Source organism: Lycorma delicatula, chromosome 2, assembly GCF_047948215.1.
Source record: "Lycorma delicatula isolate Av1 chromosome 2, ASM4794821v1, whole genome shotgun sequence".
NCBI classification, from domain to species: domain Eukaryota; kingdom Metazoa; phylum Arthropoda; class Insecta; order Hemiptera; family Fulgoridae; genus Lycorma; species Lycorma delicatula.
The window spans coordinates 33,017,654-33,035,127 of NC_134456.1; the positions used below are offsets into that span (position 1 = coordinate 33,017,654).

Genomic DNA, 17,474 nt, shown 5'->3' on the forward strand with positions numbered 1-17,474 from the left:
CAAACCAGTCAAATGACTGAAGACAAAAAAAAAACATACATATTCTTATTTAGCATCTATTCGTAATCAAGTCAAAATAAATCAATTTATTAATTTGGATGATATTTACAAGCAAGCAAATAAACATTTTATGTGAAGTGATTCAGACCCAATTATCTGGAAATAAATTTTATGTTTGTCTAGTGTTTATATTATTAAAATATGTATTTGAATGTTTTTTTAAAATATATATTCCATTTAGGAATTATAAGTTGACAAATCAAAACAGTGGGTAATGCATTAGGTGACAGTATAACTAATTTAATCTGTAAATAAAAACAAGCAAAATTAAGTAATATTATAAATGTTTTACTGAATAATTTATTGAACAACTTGTGATAAAAATAAATGAAAAGGAAATAAAATTATGAGAAAGAGATTAAAAAACAATGAGATATGTGGTATGGCACAAATGTATACTGAATGAAAATCCAAGGTCAAACAGTTCAGCATATAAAGTAAATATAAAAATTACACGCACAGTACAAAACCTCAGGATGGGCCAATATGTGCCATAATGCATAGTGGGTAATTACTATATGGCATCATAGTTGCCCGTACAGCAAAATGGTTAAGTTCCCTATTTTATACACCACAGTGAACGTGTTAAGAGGTTCTGAACTTGACTTATTATAATTTTAAAAATAATAACAATTATTTTTGGAAATATGAAATGAATAAAAAGTTATTTAAGGTAGAAAAATAAAAATAAAAAATAGAAGGAAATCTATTTTATATATCACGATTACAAAATTTACAATTAATTAAATTCTGCAATTTAATTAGAAATAAATTGCACAAATTAACAGATCAAAATGAAATAAACTAACATTAAAACATCTTTTATTTAATATGGTTGCATGAATGTGATATCAGACTACAATAATGAGTTAGACAATAAATGAATCCCGGGAATGGGAAAAATTGTATATTAATAAACATAAACACAGAAGTACGGAAAACTTTGTTCATGATATAATACACATTACATATGTTCATAACACATGATATTACGGCTTGAAAGCTGCCAAATAATGGAGTAAAACAGCTTAAAACTAAATACTAATAGAATTCATGTTTTTGTAATGAAAACAGAAGATAAACATACAACTTTATTAAAAAATAATTTTAATAAATAACAGTTAATATAAAACATAATAAAATAAAATAAAAATAATCCAAAAAAAGATAGTGATAGAAAAACAGGGTAATCTGTTTAAGCAAAGGTAAAAAGATGTAACAGTTAAAATGACACTACTGTTAAACATACATACCATAATATGAGATAGCATCACTATTCTGATGTCGCAAAATAAACATATCATCTTCTAGTGAAATGAAATTTAAATACTGATCATATACCTAAAAAATAAATATTTTAAATAAAACATAGTGACATAAAAAACCAAGGGACTGGTTTTACATAATTTCTAACAATTTTCCTGTAATAAATAAACAGAAAATGCTCAGAAACATTTAAAAATATATTTAATTAAAAATCTAAAACTAGATGGTAATTTTGATTGTTAAATAATCATCAGTAAGTGTAAAATTAGTAAAAAGAAAAAAATAACAAATAACAATAATATTAATAAGAGAAGAAATGATAAAAAAAAAAATATATATATATATATATATATATATAAATATATTAATAACAAAGAATACTTAAAAACTACAAAAGTACTTCAAAACACTTCAAAAGAATAGTTCTACCTAGTTAATAAAAAAAAAGCTATACTAAACACTATACACTTCTAATTATTGCTTTTATTTACCATTAGCAAGTTTGTATTCATAAATAAATGTCTGGACAATGTGTAATGTCACCCACTTTCATAAAAATTTGGTTATAGGCCGATTTCAATGAAACAATGAAACAGAGTAGAATAATGTACACATGTCTTTATGAGTTTACTTACTTTTCTTAACTGAAGAGATTTCCACCAAATTTTGTATGCATGTTAAACAATTGATGCAAGAAAGCAAATTGATTTTGACTTATATCCCCATTGAGAGGAACTTATCCCCTTTTCAGCCCTGTTGAAGTTTTCTTAGTAAAAAGAAAAAGCCTTCTCAGTGAGCAGTTAGGACCTTACAGAAATAGCTAATCAAATTTCAACCTTTTAGAATCACTAGATTTAAAGGAGTTGTGATGAGTAAAAGAAAATTGTACTCAGTACAGTAACAGTAATATGAATTTATTTTTCAAAAAATTTACAATACAAAAAACTCCTTTTAGCAGAAATTCATTAGACTTGGACAAGATCATCAGCAAAATATTATAGTAATATAATAATGTAATATATATATATACAATAATGTAACAACATTTTACCTTCTTGCTATCAATGTACACCCATAAACATAATCACATACTAACAAAATAAATTAAATAATAACAACATTTAAATAATGTTTTGCAATATATATTGAAATTAATTAAAATCTTCAAATAAAATAAAAATAAAATTCAATTGTATTTACACTCAAAAAGGTTTTACAATACAAGAAAGTTGTATAATGTGGCAGGAAAAGTGTATCAAAAAATGAAATATTAAGTAATAATTCTGATTTAAATACATGGAATAAAAATTTGTTGGATTATTTTGTGTATCTTGAGGACAGAAGCAGAAGGAATAAAGTAATATTAAAGGTTTAGAAATAAGTGAATAAATAAGATTACAAGATGGGTATGATGAGTTTCTGTGCAAGATATCTGAGGTTGCAGAAACTTATGTGGGCAGCTTGTACCCATCTTTTGGGGGAATGAAGAAATGGTGGGCCACTCAATGCACACATTCCAAATGACCTTGTTGTTCAATTTATACTAAAGTAATGAGAGAAATACTAAAAAGTATCAATTTTATGATTGGGCACAAGGGCTATTACAAATGAGGAAAGTCAAAGTGAGGTTGTTTGTAATGAAAAGTGAAATTCTGTTACTGTGATCAGATCTGTATGACATAGAGATTCATGATTTAAGGATTTTTCTTCATGAAGATAAGGAACTGCAATGAGTAACCATTATGGAGATGATAAATTTAAAAAAATATTATTTGGAATTGAACAACGGAAGTTGTGAAAAATTTTAAGGAAAGAGAGAAAATGGAAGAGGAATGGACAGGATATGTACGGCCATCAGCTGTAATAACAGTATGGGAAGTGATACATGTGTTTTCGTTTATAATGTGGCAGGATTGCAGAATAAGTCCTTCGTTGATTACTTAGAATTTAGTATACATAAATAATATCTACACTAATCATTTACTTATTGAATAAAATTTGATAAAGGAAAATACACAAAAACAATTTAAAAAAACAATCTGAACTGTAACCAGGCAAGTTCAATAAATTTATTTGTGCACTTTTTATTTACATGCATAAGTAACATCTTTTTAAGAATTATAACTTTTTTCTGTTAGTATATTATGTGTGGGTTTTGAAAATGGACAATGACTGACAATTATGATTCCTCAGTTGTTAGAAGCATTGTTCACAACTTTTACTGGACAGATAAAACAGTACCTACTGTATAAAAATTAAAAAATAAACGTCAAAATGATTTGGATTAGCAAGGAAGAGGAAAGAAGTATATGGACTATATACATGATTTAGGATTTAAGGGGATGAAAATAACTGAAAATTGTTGACAGAGAAACATGATATTGCCATGAAGAGAATGTTTTATTTGAAAGCCATTAAGAAATCTCGGAAAGAAAATACAACAATCATAATTAGATGACAGTTATATTTTAACTTTGCATTCATCCACTACATTGTGAGAAGATGGCAGCAGTGAGGGACTTCATCCACCAATTTCCAAAGGCAAAAGGGTCATCATTTTTCAGTTTCCTGTCCTCCTTATTAATGATAAACAATTATGTAACTCATTCTTGTTACTTATGAAAGGCATATAAATATGTTAATCTAGTTGAGTTCAACAGCCGTTTTATAATATATAGTTTGTCTTTATAATACTATTGTTAATTAAATCAGTTCAATAAAAGATGTATTTAAAGTTAATTCAGTTCTGTTAAAGATGTAACTTAAACATGAATCTACATAAAATACTTCTTAAAATATAAATAATATACATGCACATCATAATTAACCTCAACAATGTGAAATAAGTTAATAATACAATATTAAAATAAATTAAATGTATCTAAATCTACTATAAATTACATATAATAAAAATATGATTGATCACACGAACAATGTCCAACAGCATAAGTTCTGAATACTGGAAGGTGTATTTAGGCACAGTTACTTGAACAATCGTAATTCATACAGGCGGAAAAGAAGAGTTTGTTCCAAATGCCTTACTGACATACTGCTATGTCAAAACCAGGTGACTACCACAGGAACTTTGAACAATCGGGGTTTCTGAAAAACTTCTGGGAAAATTGAAACCAAATTTTGTAGTAGTTTTTGATAAAGTGCCATACCATTGTTGAAAATTGGAAAAACTTTCAAATGTGGGAACTCTTAAAGCAGAAATGCAGGCGTGGCTAGAGTAAATCTCTTTAGTCACTCAATAATAATACAAATATTACAATATTTCCTTCAATAAAACGATAATTAAAAGAGAGTTACTTCAGTTAACATAAGCTTCAAACCTGGTTATTCTCTCGATAGCATTTTAATTGCAAAGTCATACTGTTCTTAGACTGCCCCCTTCATCACTCAGATTTAAATCCAATAGAACTAATTTAGGGAACAATAAAAGAATGGGTGACAGATTAAAACTTAACCTTTAAAGCAGCAGATATTATTGCCCTTGTTGAACAAATAGTTTCTTCTACTGATGCTAGTATGTGGTTAAAATGTTGCGAGAAAGTTACTGAAATTGAAAATGACTACTGAAGCAAAGAATGTGTCATGGATATTGAAGTTGACAAACTAACCATCAACCTAAATGGTGAAGCTTCTACTGATGAAACAGCGAGCAATACTGAGCATGAGGTTCCAACAGAGATATTATCTGGAGTTGAAGAAATGGATTCATAAAAATTGAATACAGAACACAAATTGGTAAGTTTGGTTTAACTTAATTCAAACGTTAATGAAATATTTAACCTATACGGGGATTTAAATTAGATTATTTGAATAATTAAAATATTGTAAAAATTAAATAACACTGTTTTGCCGTTATTTAACATGTTACAATAATTTATGTTTATGTTTTCTACAAATTTTTTTTATAATTCATAACTTTTTGTAAAGTTATTATAAATTACAATTATTTTTAATTAATTTATTTTGATTTTCTTTTAATAGTTAAATCACCTCTTACAGCTTCAGTGTAACATGAATTGTAATTTATAACATAAATGTTTGCGGTTTATAACAGTGATATATAACACTTGCAATGATGTGGGGTGATATTAGTAGAACATACAGTATACTGCCCCTTGCATGGTAGGCTGCAATTTCAACTTTTGTCGTGCGACCTGTACATATCCTGACTATGTGTGCTCTCCAAACACAGTAGCTAAGCTATAGGAAATTCTAGGTCCTTGACAAAGAAACAGAAAATTAATGAAAAAATGATTTCTTACATTAACTCTAATGTATATTGTACCATAGAAAAACTTCTTTAAATGATTAAAAAACAATACCTTATGTATCTGAGACACACAATTAGCTTGAAGGGCTGCAGCAGCAAGATCCTCTAGTCTCTGACGAGATATTGGTGAAATAAAATTAAGATGATAGATATCATATATATTGTTTTGCATATCCTGAGCAATTCTTCCCAAGTTCTCTTCAGATGGCATACAAAAATAGATAGCAGGTACATCTGGTATTGGATCTCGATCAGAGTGCAACTGCCTAAAAAGAATTAATAAAAAAGTGTTTTTTAAAATCATATTTAGCTCATTAGCTATCAATTTTATTATATACTTTACTTCTGAAAAGCTAGTCTAATTGCCAGAAACCCAACTGCACTTTTCATTTAATGTCTTCAGGGTCTTTGGTTGCTTAATTGTTGGAAACAACTATGCTGAGATTTTAAATCTTATATTTTATACTTTTTTAATGACTTAATGCAATCTAACTTAGCTATTAAACAAAGATTCAATTATTTTTATTTAAACTTTGCACAGGCCTAACCAAATTGAAAAAAAAACTACTTCCTTAACGGATGAAAATTAGTATCTTAAAAAAAAAAAATGCAAAGAAAGAACATAAAGACTGTTAAGAAGTATGACTATGGCCAGCTCTTTAGAATGGAGGAACATGTATTATTTTTTTAAGTTTTTAAAGTTTTCCAAATCAACTGGAAGTTTTTCAGTTTTACAAGTTTTTTTAAAATTTTTACATGAAAATACTTTAAATATCAAAATGGGACCAGGCTTTGAATCATTATCCAACAATCATACATTTGGCTTTAATGCTGCCAATTTTCACCACTGATATCGCTTACTGCTGCTGAAAAAGAAGGGAGGAAAAATCATGGAGCAGATCATCTGGTGTGTTCATTTGTGGTGGGATGACCTTAGCTATAGTTGAGTGTGGAACGATGGCGGATACAAGTGCATTCACCATCAAAGAGTGTTTGTCAGTTTGTGTGTGGGTCCATGAATGTTCACATTGGTAAGAACATTATGAATGACTTCTTTGTGCATTTTAGGAAATTGTCACCATCATGGCAAACATTACTGACATGGGAGAAGAAGACTTTTGCAATGGGAAGTGTTCTTGATGTACCATGTATTGGGGAGCTGAGCACTTGAGCTGAAATAAATGCTGCTGTGAAGGCATCGATTCAACATTCACCAATGAAATCAACATGCAAACATTCTGCACAGTTAGGCAATCCAAGATCGTCGACAATGCTAGACCATATAGGAAAGGACTTGAAAGTTAAATGTTTTTGTCCAGCCGCAGTTAATAAGTTGAGTGATAATGATCTTAATTGATATGTTTATGCATGTTAGATATTGCTTGAACGCTTACTGAGAGCAAAAGAACGTCACGTTCTCAGATGAGTGTATGATTTAATTTATCAATGATCTCATAACTGAAAGTTTTTTCTGGGTGAAAGACAATACTCACTTTTTTGAGTTAATTGAACACCACCTGCCTCATGTTATGATTTGGGCTGGGCTGGGATGACAGGTTAACATCTTCTTGGTCCTTATATTTTTGATGGTGCAGTTAATCAACACAGTTATCTGAGAATGATCAACTAGTGATTGCTTCCAGATTAATGGAAAAAGGGATCACTGACATCATTATGTTTTAGCAAGATGGTGCTCCAGTGCATTTTGCTTTGAATGTCGCGTCAATGAAATTTTTTTGAATCGCTGGATTGGACTAGGGTCAGAAGAGTTACCAGCTTCATTGCCTTGGTCAGCAAGAAGCCCTGACCTCATTACACCTGACAATGCGCTCTGGGGTTTTGTAAAAGAAGAGATCTGAAAAGACAGATACGTCAACAACGAGCAGCTCCAAGATGCTATTTGGTCAGCATTTGAACGATCATCCCTGATATGCATTGTGGATGAACAACCGGTCATGGAGGCATGTACAACTGTGCTTTGAACATGGTGGAACCTGCATAGTCAATTTAGATCCAGAATATAAGCTATCCTAATAATTTCATCGCTAGCATAAAGGGACTTCCCACCCACCTGTAGTATGCAATAACAGAAGAAATAATTTTCATATTGTCTATGTAGGAAAATGTATTTTTTATTTAAAAAAATTTTTACTAGTATAATAGGAAAACTAACAACAGGACTACCAGAATAATTACAAAATAAAAAATTAATCACTTAAGTTCTATTTTATAAAGAGTAAGACTTAAAAAATATAAAATACAGGCCCAATTTAGGCCTTTGGAAAAAAAATGTTTTTTTGGGCATTTTATAAATTATAATATTTATTTTATACATAATAATAGAATTAATTATATTATAAAATTTTGCCTGATTAACCGATAAAACAGAAAAAGCAAACAAAATGATAAATAAATTAAACTGTTACTTTTTAATTTACTTCAAGAAAGATAAGAAAATAACATTATGATTGTATAATGAAGTGTTTAAACATAGAGACAACTGTCATTTTTCCAATGCTGTCTACGTCAGTAGAAAAAATGATTAGAAACTATTTATTTTTCGTTGACAAAACTAAACATAAATTTTTCATTTAGTTTTGAGGTCTTAATAGTACCTAACTTTCAGTAGCTGTAAAATTGCTGAAAAGATTATAATCTTTATTTAAACAAATTTGTTTTGGTTTAGTTCAAAAGTTTTATATAACTATCATTTAACTAAACTATAATAAAAAATCCATAAAAATAGTCAAAATTAGCCTATTTTATATTTTTAATTATTAGGTTTTAGTAATATTAGTAAAATATAATTTTTAACAATTTATTTTCAACTATATCATTTTTGTACACGACAGTAACTGGTATGTATTACTCATTAAAATTCCTAACAGGTTTTAGTGAAACTGATCCCAGCATACTTAAACGTTGATATAAAGATACAAAGGTTCTTGACTATGTACATTTATCCATGATTATTTGAGCTATTTCACACTAAATAAAGGGCTGTTAATTACGCAAGCATGAAGTTGTGGTTTTTAGAGCCTCTCCTTGAGTTATTATGCAATATTTTATTTAAGAATACGTGTAAGGAGTAAAGAAGTATTTTACAAAAAAATTTAATTATTTTACAATTTCCACATATTTGTTTATATATATACATATACAATGGGGTCAACCCATTTGATATGGCCCAAGGGTGGTTGCTTGACCAATTAAAAAAAATTGAGACTTACCCACTTGTTTCCTACATGTTTCAGGACCTTAAAACTATTTTTAAAATTTTTTATTTCCGCAGTTTACCTGTGGTGACCATTTTTGTTTCGGTGTGCACACCTATTTTTGTGATTGTAAGGGTTTACGGATAAAATCATAACTAAACAACTATTGGTCCTGGAAGGATGAAACAAAAAGCAATTTAATCATATTTTCTCTACGTAAAATATTCATTCAGTAGTTTATTTACCAACTGCTCTTCTTTCTATGAAAAAATTACCAATAAAGTTAAACATGAAAAACAGTGAAATTTCACTTTTGGTAATTTTTTTCAAGAGCCACAGATGACACACACAGTGTGAATTATTTTTAATTTTTAGGTATATGTTAGTAGTTTTACCATAAATAATATTAATGGTGATATACTTACCCCTAAATTTTTATGAATTTTTAAAAACTTATTTTTTTTTAATTCAAATTTTGGCTTCAAAATAACTCTGATGGGGCTGGTGATAAAAATCTCAAATTTGCAAAACTTACAGAGGTTTTGTAGATATTTATGGCAAATAAAAAAGTTTCTTGTGTATTATACTGATAAAAAAGTTATAATCTCTCAAAAATCATGAAAAACCTGTTAAAATTGATACCATTTTGACTCACTAAATAAGTGCCCCAAGAGGGTTTCTTGTCTTCTTAATACTTTAATATTTTTATACTTATTACTACAGTTGAAATAGACTTGTTTGAACAATTCAACTGCAATCTTCATGTTACAACAGGCGCTTGAAGTCATTTCCAGTTGTCAGGAAAATTCATGTTGCAACATGTTCATTTATGCTTGTTGCATCATTTAGCTTAGCAGTTAAAGACTGGTCAGTCTGACATTAGTCAGTGACCTGTTCACATCTTTACAGAGTGTCTCAAATTTCATCCTGTGTTTATTAAATAAATAAGTTGTACTTAATATTATATTTGCAAATTTTAAAATCAGTTAAATTTTTACAATATTTTTAAGTAATTTCACATTAAACGATGGAAGAACAATGTTATATAGGAATTTATGTGAATGAAGAGTGTCATAAAACACTGTATGGTACAGTGCCAAAAGAACTCATTAAACTTTGTGAATCTAGTGATGAAAACTAACAACTTATTTTTTTTTTACATGTTAATTCAGATGTTACTAGTGTTTGTAAATATCATGAAAAAATTTTTTTGTCAAAATTCAGTCATCTGTATGGAGAGTTCTGTTGTGAGCCTTTCAGAACTCATAAAAACAGTTAAGAAAAACTTAAGACAAATAATATTAGAGCAAGCTCTTAAAGAACAAATTTTTCAAAATTTAAATTTAGTTCTTGGAAAGTCTCTCTTTGTCTAAACTGTTTCAAAAGAATTTTTTCTCAGCAGAACAAAGAACTACATGAATGCAAAGACCAAGAGCAATACATTGCTCTACATCACAATATTGAACAATTGGATGCTGCTTGTGGCATTTTGGATAAATCACATCTATCAAAATTGAAAAAATTAAGCATGGGCAAAGGCCATCAGCATTAAAATTTAAAATTAATAAGGTATCTGAAAAAATAAAAAAGAATCTTGAATTGTGTTTTGACTCAAAGTTTCTGAAAATGAAAATCCAGCTCAATCTTCTTCACATGAATATGATGATCTTATTTTAAAACTAAAAAAAAAAGTGTTCTTCCTTCTAAAGAAGATAAGGTTAAAATTATCAGTTTACTTCCCCAATCTTGGACCAGATCTAAAATAATATCAGAGTTCAATGTGTCTGAGTGTTTGGTTAGACTTATTAGAGAATTAGTTAAAGAGCAAGGCATTCTACCGAAGTTAGGTAAAAGACATAAAACAGGAATTAGTAACAACACTCTTATTTTATGAAGATGACAATAGCAGGCTGTGGCCAGGTAAAAAGGATTGTGTTAGCACATGTGTTCATGGTGTCAAAGTGCATAAGAAAAAGCGCCTTGTTCTGATAAACTTAAATGAACTGTACGTATCCTTTAAAAGTGAAAACCCTGAGGAAAAAATTGGAAGGTCAAAGTTTTGTGAACTCTGTCCAAAATGGTGTATCTTGGCTGGTGCATCTGGGACTCATACAGTTTGTGTCTGCCCCCACCATCAGAACATCAAACTAATGATTGATGGTCCCAAACTTAATGTTGATTATAAGGTTTTAGTAGATATTTTTCTGACAAGGATAACTAAAGCTGTATAATGAATGTGTGCACCAAATGTCCAGGCAAGCAGGCAGTGTTTGACATGATCAACCTTTCCAAAGGGTATGATGTGTTGCCAGATATAATAATGTACAATCAGCGGGTAACAGCTGATAAGGCAGAGATAAATACTGTTCTTCAGACCAAAGATGAGTTTTTCGAATCAGTAGTAGAAAAATTGGAAAAGGTGAAAACTCACCATTTTATGTCAAAATCTCAAGCTCAGTTTTTCAAGAAGAAAAAATCAGAATTAGGTGAAGAAGAATGTTTGGTATCGGCAGATTTTGCAGAAAACTTTTCATTTCTTGTTCAAGATGAGGTACAAAGCTTCGATTGGATCAACAGCCAAGCCACAGTTCATCCTTTTGTATTCTATATCAAGGAAAATGATGTTTTACAACACTAAAGTGTCTGGTATTTTAAGTGATCACTTGAAGCACGATACAGCAACATTTTATTGCTTTAAAACACTTTTAACAGATCATATCAAGGAAGTACATCAGAACATTAAAAAACTCACCACTTTACTGTTGGTGCTTCAAGTCAGTATAAAAAAAAGAAAGAATTTTGCTATTTTGTGCAGTCACAAAAAAGACTTTGACCTTGCAGCCGAAAGGAACTTCTTTGATCAACCCATGCGAAAAACGCCTGTTTGATGTGGGAGGAACAACAAAACAAGAGGTGGCAAAGGCAAAGGCCATTAAACAATCAGATACTAAACATTGATGATATGTATTCATTTTGTAATCACAAGCTGAAAAACATCAAGTATTTTTTGATTAAATCGGATGAGATAGCTAAGATTTCAGACTCTAAAAAACCATTTTGACTGCTGTGAAAGAGTTGTTGGTACTAGAAGTTACCACAAGTATGTTCCTGTGTAAGAAGCGGCACTGTAAGATGTTACTTTACTTCAGACTTCAAGGACTATGAAGACCATCCTGTATCAAGTAATGTACCACTTTCACTTAAGAAAAAAGACTATTGCTTGTGTGTATGATGGTCACTAGTGGATAGGAGAAGTGGTAGATATTAGCCTTGAAAATGACGATGTGCAGGTTTTTTCCACACAGCTGAACCATGTACATCATTTCAAAAGTTTCAACAAGACAAAGTATGAGTACCGATCTGTAAAGTCATGAGAAAGTTGACATCACTTGCACTAACTACAGTGACGGGTCGTTCTCATACAATTTCAAGAGAATTATCAGAAGAGATATCACAGCTGTTGGTTAATTGCACTAAATAGACAATTTCATTGAAGAACAATTAAAATTTTGCTACAATTTATTTTTTCTTCTATAGTGTTTACAAAAATAAACCAATATAAAAATAAAAATGAATTCTTCAAAAAAGATATAGGCTACTCATTGAAATTTTGGTTTGGGTAAGTTTTATAATAATTTTTGAATCAAAATTGTATTAGGTTACTGGTACTGGGTAAGTTACCATTAAATTACGACGTATTATTAATTTAAAAAAAAAAACTATTTTAATAGTATTGAAACCGTCAACTTCAACAACATATGGGCTAAATATAAAAAATAAAATAAAATGTACAATGCAAATAAGACAAGAAACCCCCTTTGAGCAGTTATTTTATTTAGAGTCAAAATAATATCACTTTTATCAGGATTTTCATGATTTTTGAGAGGTTATAACTTTTTTATTAGTAAAATACACAGGAAACTTTTTTATTTGCCGTAAACATCTACAAAACCAATACAAGTTTTACAAATTTGAGATTTTTATCATCGGCCCCATCAGAGTTGACCCACCGGATTGGTCTAGTGGTTAACGCGTCTTCCCAAATCAGCTGATTTGGAAAGTCAAGAGTTACAGCGTTCAAGTCCTAGTAAAGCCAGTTATTTTTACACGGATTTGAATACTAGATTGTGGATACCGGTGTTCTTTGGTGGTTGGGTTTCAATTAACCACGCATCTTAGGAATGGTCGAACTGAGAATGTACAAGACTACACTTCATTTACACTCATACATATTATCCTCATTCATCCTCTGAAGAATTATCTAAACGATAGTAACTGGAGGCTAAACAGGAAAAAGAAAGAAAGCCCCATCAGAGTTATTTGAAGCCAAAATTTGAATTAAAAAAAAAAATTAGTTTTCAAAAATTCATAAAGCTTTAGGGATAAGTATAATATCATCATCAGTATTATTTATGGTAAAATTGCTAATGTATAGCTACAAATAAAAAAAATCATTCAAACTGTGTATGTCATCTGTGCCTCTTGAAAAAAAATTACTAAAAGTAAAATTTCACTGTTTTTCATGTTCAACTTTATTGGTAATTTTTTCATACAAAGAAGAGCAGTAGGTAAATAAACTACTGAACAAATCTTTGACCTAGAGAGAATATGATTAAATTGCTTTTTGTTTCATCCTTCCAGGACCAACATCTGTTTAGTTGTGATTTTTTCCGTAAACCCTTATAATTACAAAAATAGGTGTGTGTACTGTATCAAAAATGGCCGCCACAGGTAAACTGCTTAAATAAAAAATAGTTTTAAGGTCCTGAAACATATAGGAAAGTGGGCAAGTTTCAATTTTTAGAAAAGCAACATTTCCTCTACTAAAAAGAGTATGATACTGTTTACCATACCGTAAGTATTACACATGTATTTTCATTTTTAAAAAAATTAAATCTATAAAATTATTCTGTAAATAAATTTATGTTACTTTAATTTATCTGTTGTTATTTTTTATTTCTTACCTATCTAATCAATAAGAAAAGAAAAGGAATGCTGTAGTAGAATATTACAGCAGTTTTTAACAATTAAATACATGTATTTTCAACCAATATTCCTGACCACTAGTACTGTTTATTATTTTTAATCTATTACAGTCAGAAATTCTTAAATATTGGAAATGTTTTTTATTAAAATTATTTTGCTCATTTTTGCAAAACAATAGAAATGATTACATAAAAAATATTTTTTTTTTACTTTATACCAATCTTTTTTTTGTAAATAAAAAGTATATATATCATATAACAATAACAAATAAAATAGAAAATGAAGTTTAACACTGCTCTACATATATTTCATAAATTGCAACCAATGTCTGCTATAATAACTGCATGCCAATGATACTAACAAATAACTTTCAAAATAACCATGTTTTGCATAGAACCAAACGTAGATATTTTAATAAATTTTGTGTTTTTATCATAATCTTATTAATGTAAGATTTCAGACACAGTAATGAAAGAGTAGTGTCTTCCTTAATAAACTTACACATGAAGAGTAACACCCAATTCCCTCAATTCCTTTATAGTTATCAGTGGTGAAATAATATCTTGACCATAACGATCATAAATTAAGATCTTCCATACTGGTTCTGCAGCCAAAGCCTTAGTTTGTGGTTGATTAAGATTTAGCATTTGTCTCAATGCACCTAAAAATGAAAAAAAAGACATTTTGAACAAATATAATACCAATATTCACAATCAGGCAAAGAAAAGCAAACAAATAAATAAATCTTAGATTCCTATATATAAAATAATTTCAAAATTAAATAAGGTTATTAACAGATAATGCCAAGCATTAAAATACTTTTTATTTTTCACTCTGGTAGACTTGTACTCACAACAAATAAAACCAATTGATTTTGAACAGTAATGATTAGTCTCACAAACAATAAAATTCTGTCTTCTTATTCCTTTGCAAATTTACAAAATAAAATACAACTACACAATATCCTAATAAAAATATTAATTATCTTTACATATGAATAAAAACATATAAAACACAAATACAATCTGACAAAACATTTAACCGCGATGTACAGGTTAGATTAAATGAAATTAAAAGTAAACATATGAACCACAGAAACATAACAAAAATGCCCAAAACATTTATTACCAATTTGCTTTTCTCGTAACGTCACCATTGTAACATTAAAATAATATTTTTAAATTAATGAAAATTACTACTTATGAGTGACGTGTCTACCCACAAATCGAAACCATTTCATTGGTTTTAATGTAACAGTCAGATGGCAAGTTCTAACGGCGCATTCTTGTGGTTAAACATGAAATGAAATGTTTCAGCTGTTTAAAAAACTATACAGCGCATACTAGTGGTGGAATAAGCAATTAAATTTTATAATCCGTTTAGAGAATTATTAAAAACATAACTACGTAATAAATAAATAAAAAATTAGCTGAAGTTTCTCCAGTGAAGTTATCGGTAGAACTGTTGTTAAGAGCATCATTGACAACACCATTATAAGTGGAACAAGAGACTACTTACCTTCGAAAAGTCCTTTAAAATAAAAATAAGTCCTTAGAAATAAAAACTGCTACCAATTTCAAAATCAATCTAAAAAATTAAAAGAAAGTATAAACTAAACAGGAAGGATTAAAATGGATCGAATTTAAGGAGAGTATTGAAAACATTAGTGTTCTCATGTTAGAAAATAAGAAATGATTAACCAAAATATTTTATGAAAAAGTCAAACGATTGCAATATCGAGAGCAATTAAACAATATAGGGAAGAGAAGGTATCGATCTTGTATTTAGACAAATCATACATTTTGTCTTTTATGCGTACCCAATAAAAGTTGGTCTGATAGTAATGTTGACGGCTTCAGAAAGAGTTTACTAAAAAGAAAAAGAGCTGTTATTATTCACAGTGGAGGTAACATGGATTCAAATGCCTTCTTAATTTGGCATACAGGAACAACATTTGGGGACTGTCACCATCAAATGAATTGCCGGAATTTCATGCGTTTTTCAAATTGTAGTTCCAGTGTAGTTCTTGGTAATGCCCCTTATCACAATATTGTAGAATGTAAAGATACCCCCAACACCAATTATAGGAAGGAAAAAATGACTGCAAGAAAAACAGATTTCGTATTACAGTCACATGCTGAAGTTAGAACTGCATGGATTAAAAGAACTATATAATTTAGTGAAATCATAGGAACACACTTCTTTAGTCACCTCCAAGCCACCTGGACCTCAATTCTATTGACTTAATTTTAGGAATAAAGAAATGTCACGTTCCAAAAATAAATCTTAAAAATAAATTAGATGATAATACAAGAATTCGCAAAGGAAAAATTAACTCTATATCCTCAAAGGATGATTAAATTGCTGTTTGCAATAAAATAATGCTTACTAAAGAAGGTAATTATGAACAGGAGCTCTTACCACTGACATCACTACAAAAAGTTTTTTTCTTACGAACGGCGATTCTACAGAAAGTTGTTATTACGAAAATTAAAAAATTGGCAACTCCACAATGAATTATTTTTTTCTGAGATAAATGAATATATTATATTTTTTTATATTATATAGGCCTATTAAATTATTCATAAAATAGCTTGCAATATGTCATAAAACTCTTGTATTGTGAGAACCTTTCCTCCAAGTAGCATAAATAAAAACCAAAATAAAACATAAATTTTTTTCCGTGTGATCCACTTACAACTAATAAGTTGTCTTTTGTAAAACGCAACTTGTTAGAAGGCTAAAAACTGATAAGAAAGTGTAGTAGCTGTTAACTTTAAAGCAATAAAGATATTGAGAAACAAGGCACCAGGCTCAGATAGTGTCACAGCGTAAATTATCAAAAGAACGGATGAATTGGGTGTTACAACTATACATCAGATCTGTTATGGTTAATGAGATGGTATCTGTTATGGTACACCAGATATGGTTGATGGGAAAATGGCCTGATGAGTGGGCAACCTCGACATTCATATCCCCACAAAAAAAGACCGCACACAGCACTACAAAAATTATAGAACTATTTCTCATGCGAACAAAATTTTGTGTTACGTTTACGATACTATTTGGACAAAGAAACTCCTACGGAGCCAGCCGGATTCTTCAAAGAAAAGAGTAAGCTTGAGCAAAATCTAAATATTAGACAGCTGAAATAGCAATTCAGAGAGTTCAACTCTAGTCTTGTAATCTTAACATTAATCTTGTAATCTACTCTTGCTTTTTAGATTACGCCAAGGTCTTCAGTTCGATCAGGTGGAAAGAACTGAAATGAGTATTGAAGGAGATGGAAATGTTTGATCATCTTGTTATCCTCATACGGAACTTTTACGTAAGGAACAGTGCGGTGGTTAGATTGAAAATGACACAACAGAACCCTTTTAACCGAGGAAAGGAGTACGACAGGGATGTATTCTGTTTCCGATCTTATTCAACATTTACAGCGAATACATCATTCGGAAGAGCATGGAAAACTGACAAGGCGATGTACGAATAAGAGGCCGGCGTATAACTAAATTAAGGTTTGCTGACAACACGACTCTGTTCGCAGGCTCTTAAATTGAAATTATGAGTCTGCGAGAAAATGAGGAACTAGGGCTGAAATTAAACATCAGAAAAACAAAGGCTATGATCGTAGACAGAGCCAACGATCTTCCAGTCAGTGT

At 29.8% G+C, this 17,474-nt stretch overlaps 1 protein-coding gene across 2 annotated transcripts in view; it reads right to left on the bottom strand.

The window, feature by feature from the left end:
- Slh (sec1 family domain containing Slh) overlaps positions 1 to 15,099 on the bottom strand; it is a 72,027-nt gene extending 56,928 nt beyond the window's left edge. For both annotated transcript variants that reach the window (XM_075358617.1, XM_075358618.1), the window contains exons 1-4: positions 14,941 to 15,099; positions 14,314 to 14,473; positions 5,664 to 5,877; positions 1,314 to 1,401 (exon numbers count right to left, since the gene is read on the bottom strand). In XM_075358617.1, coding sequence (XP_075214732.1) covers positions 1,314 to 1,401; positions 5,664 to 5,877; positions 14,314 to 14,473; positions 14,941 to 14,968 — 490 coding nt within the window. In that variant the 5' untranslated portion in view covers positions 14,969 to 15,099. The remainder of the gene's footprint in view (positions 1 to 1,313; positions 1,402 to 5,663; positions 5,878 to 14,313; positions 14,474 to 14,940) is intronic.
- Between the last annotated feature and the right edge of the window lie 2,375 nt (positions 15,100 to 17,474).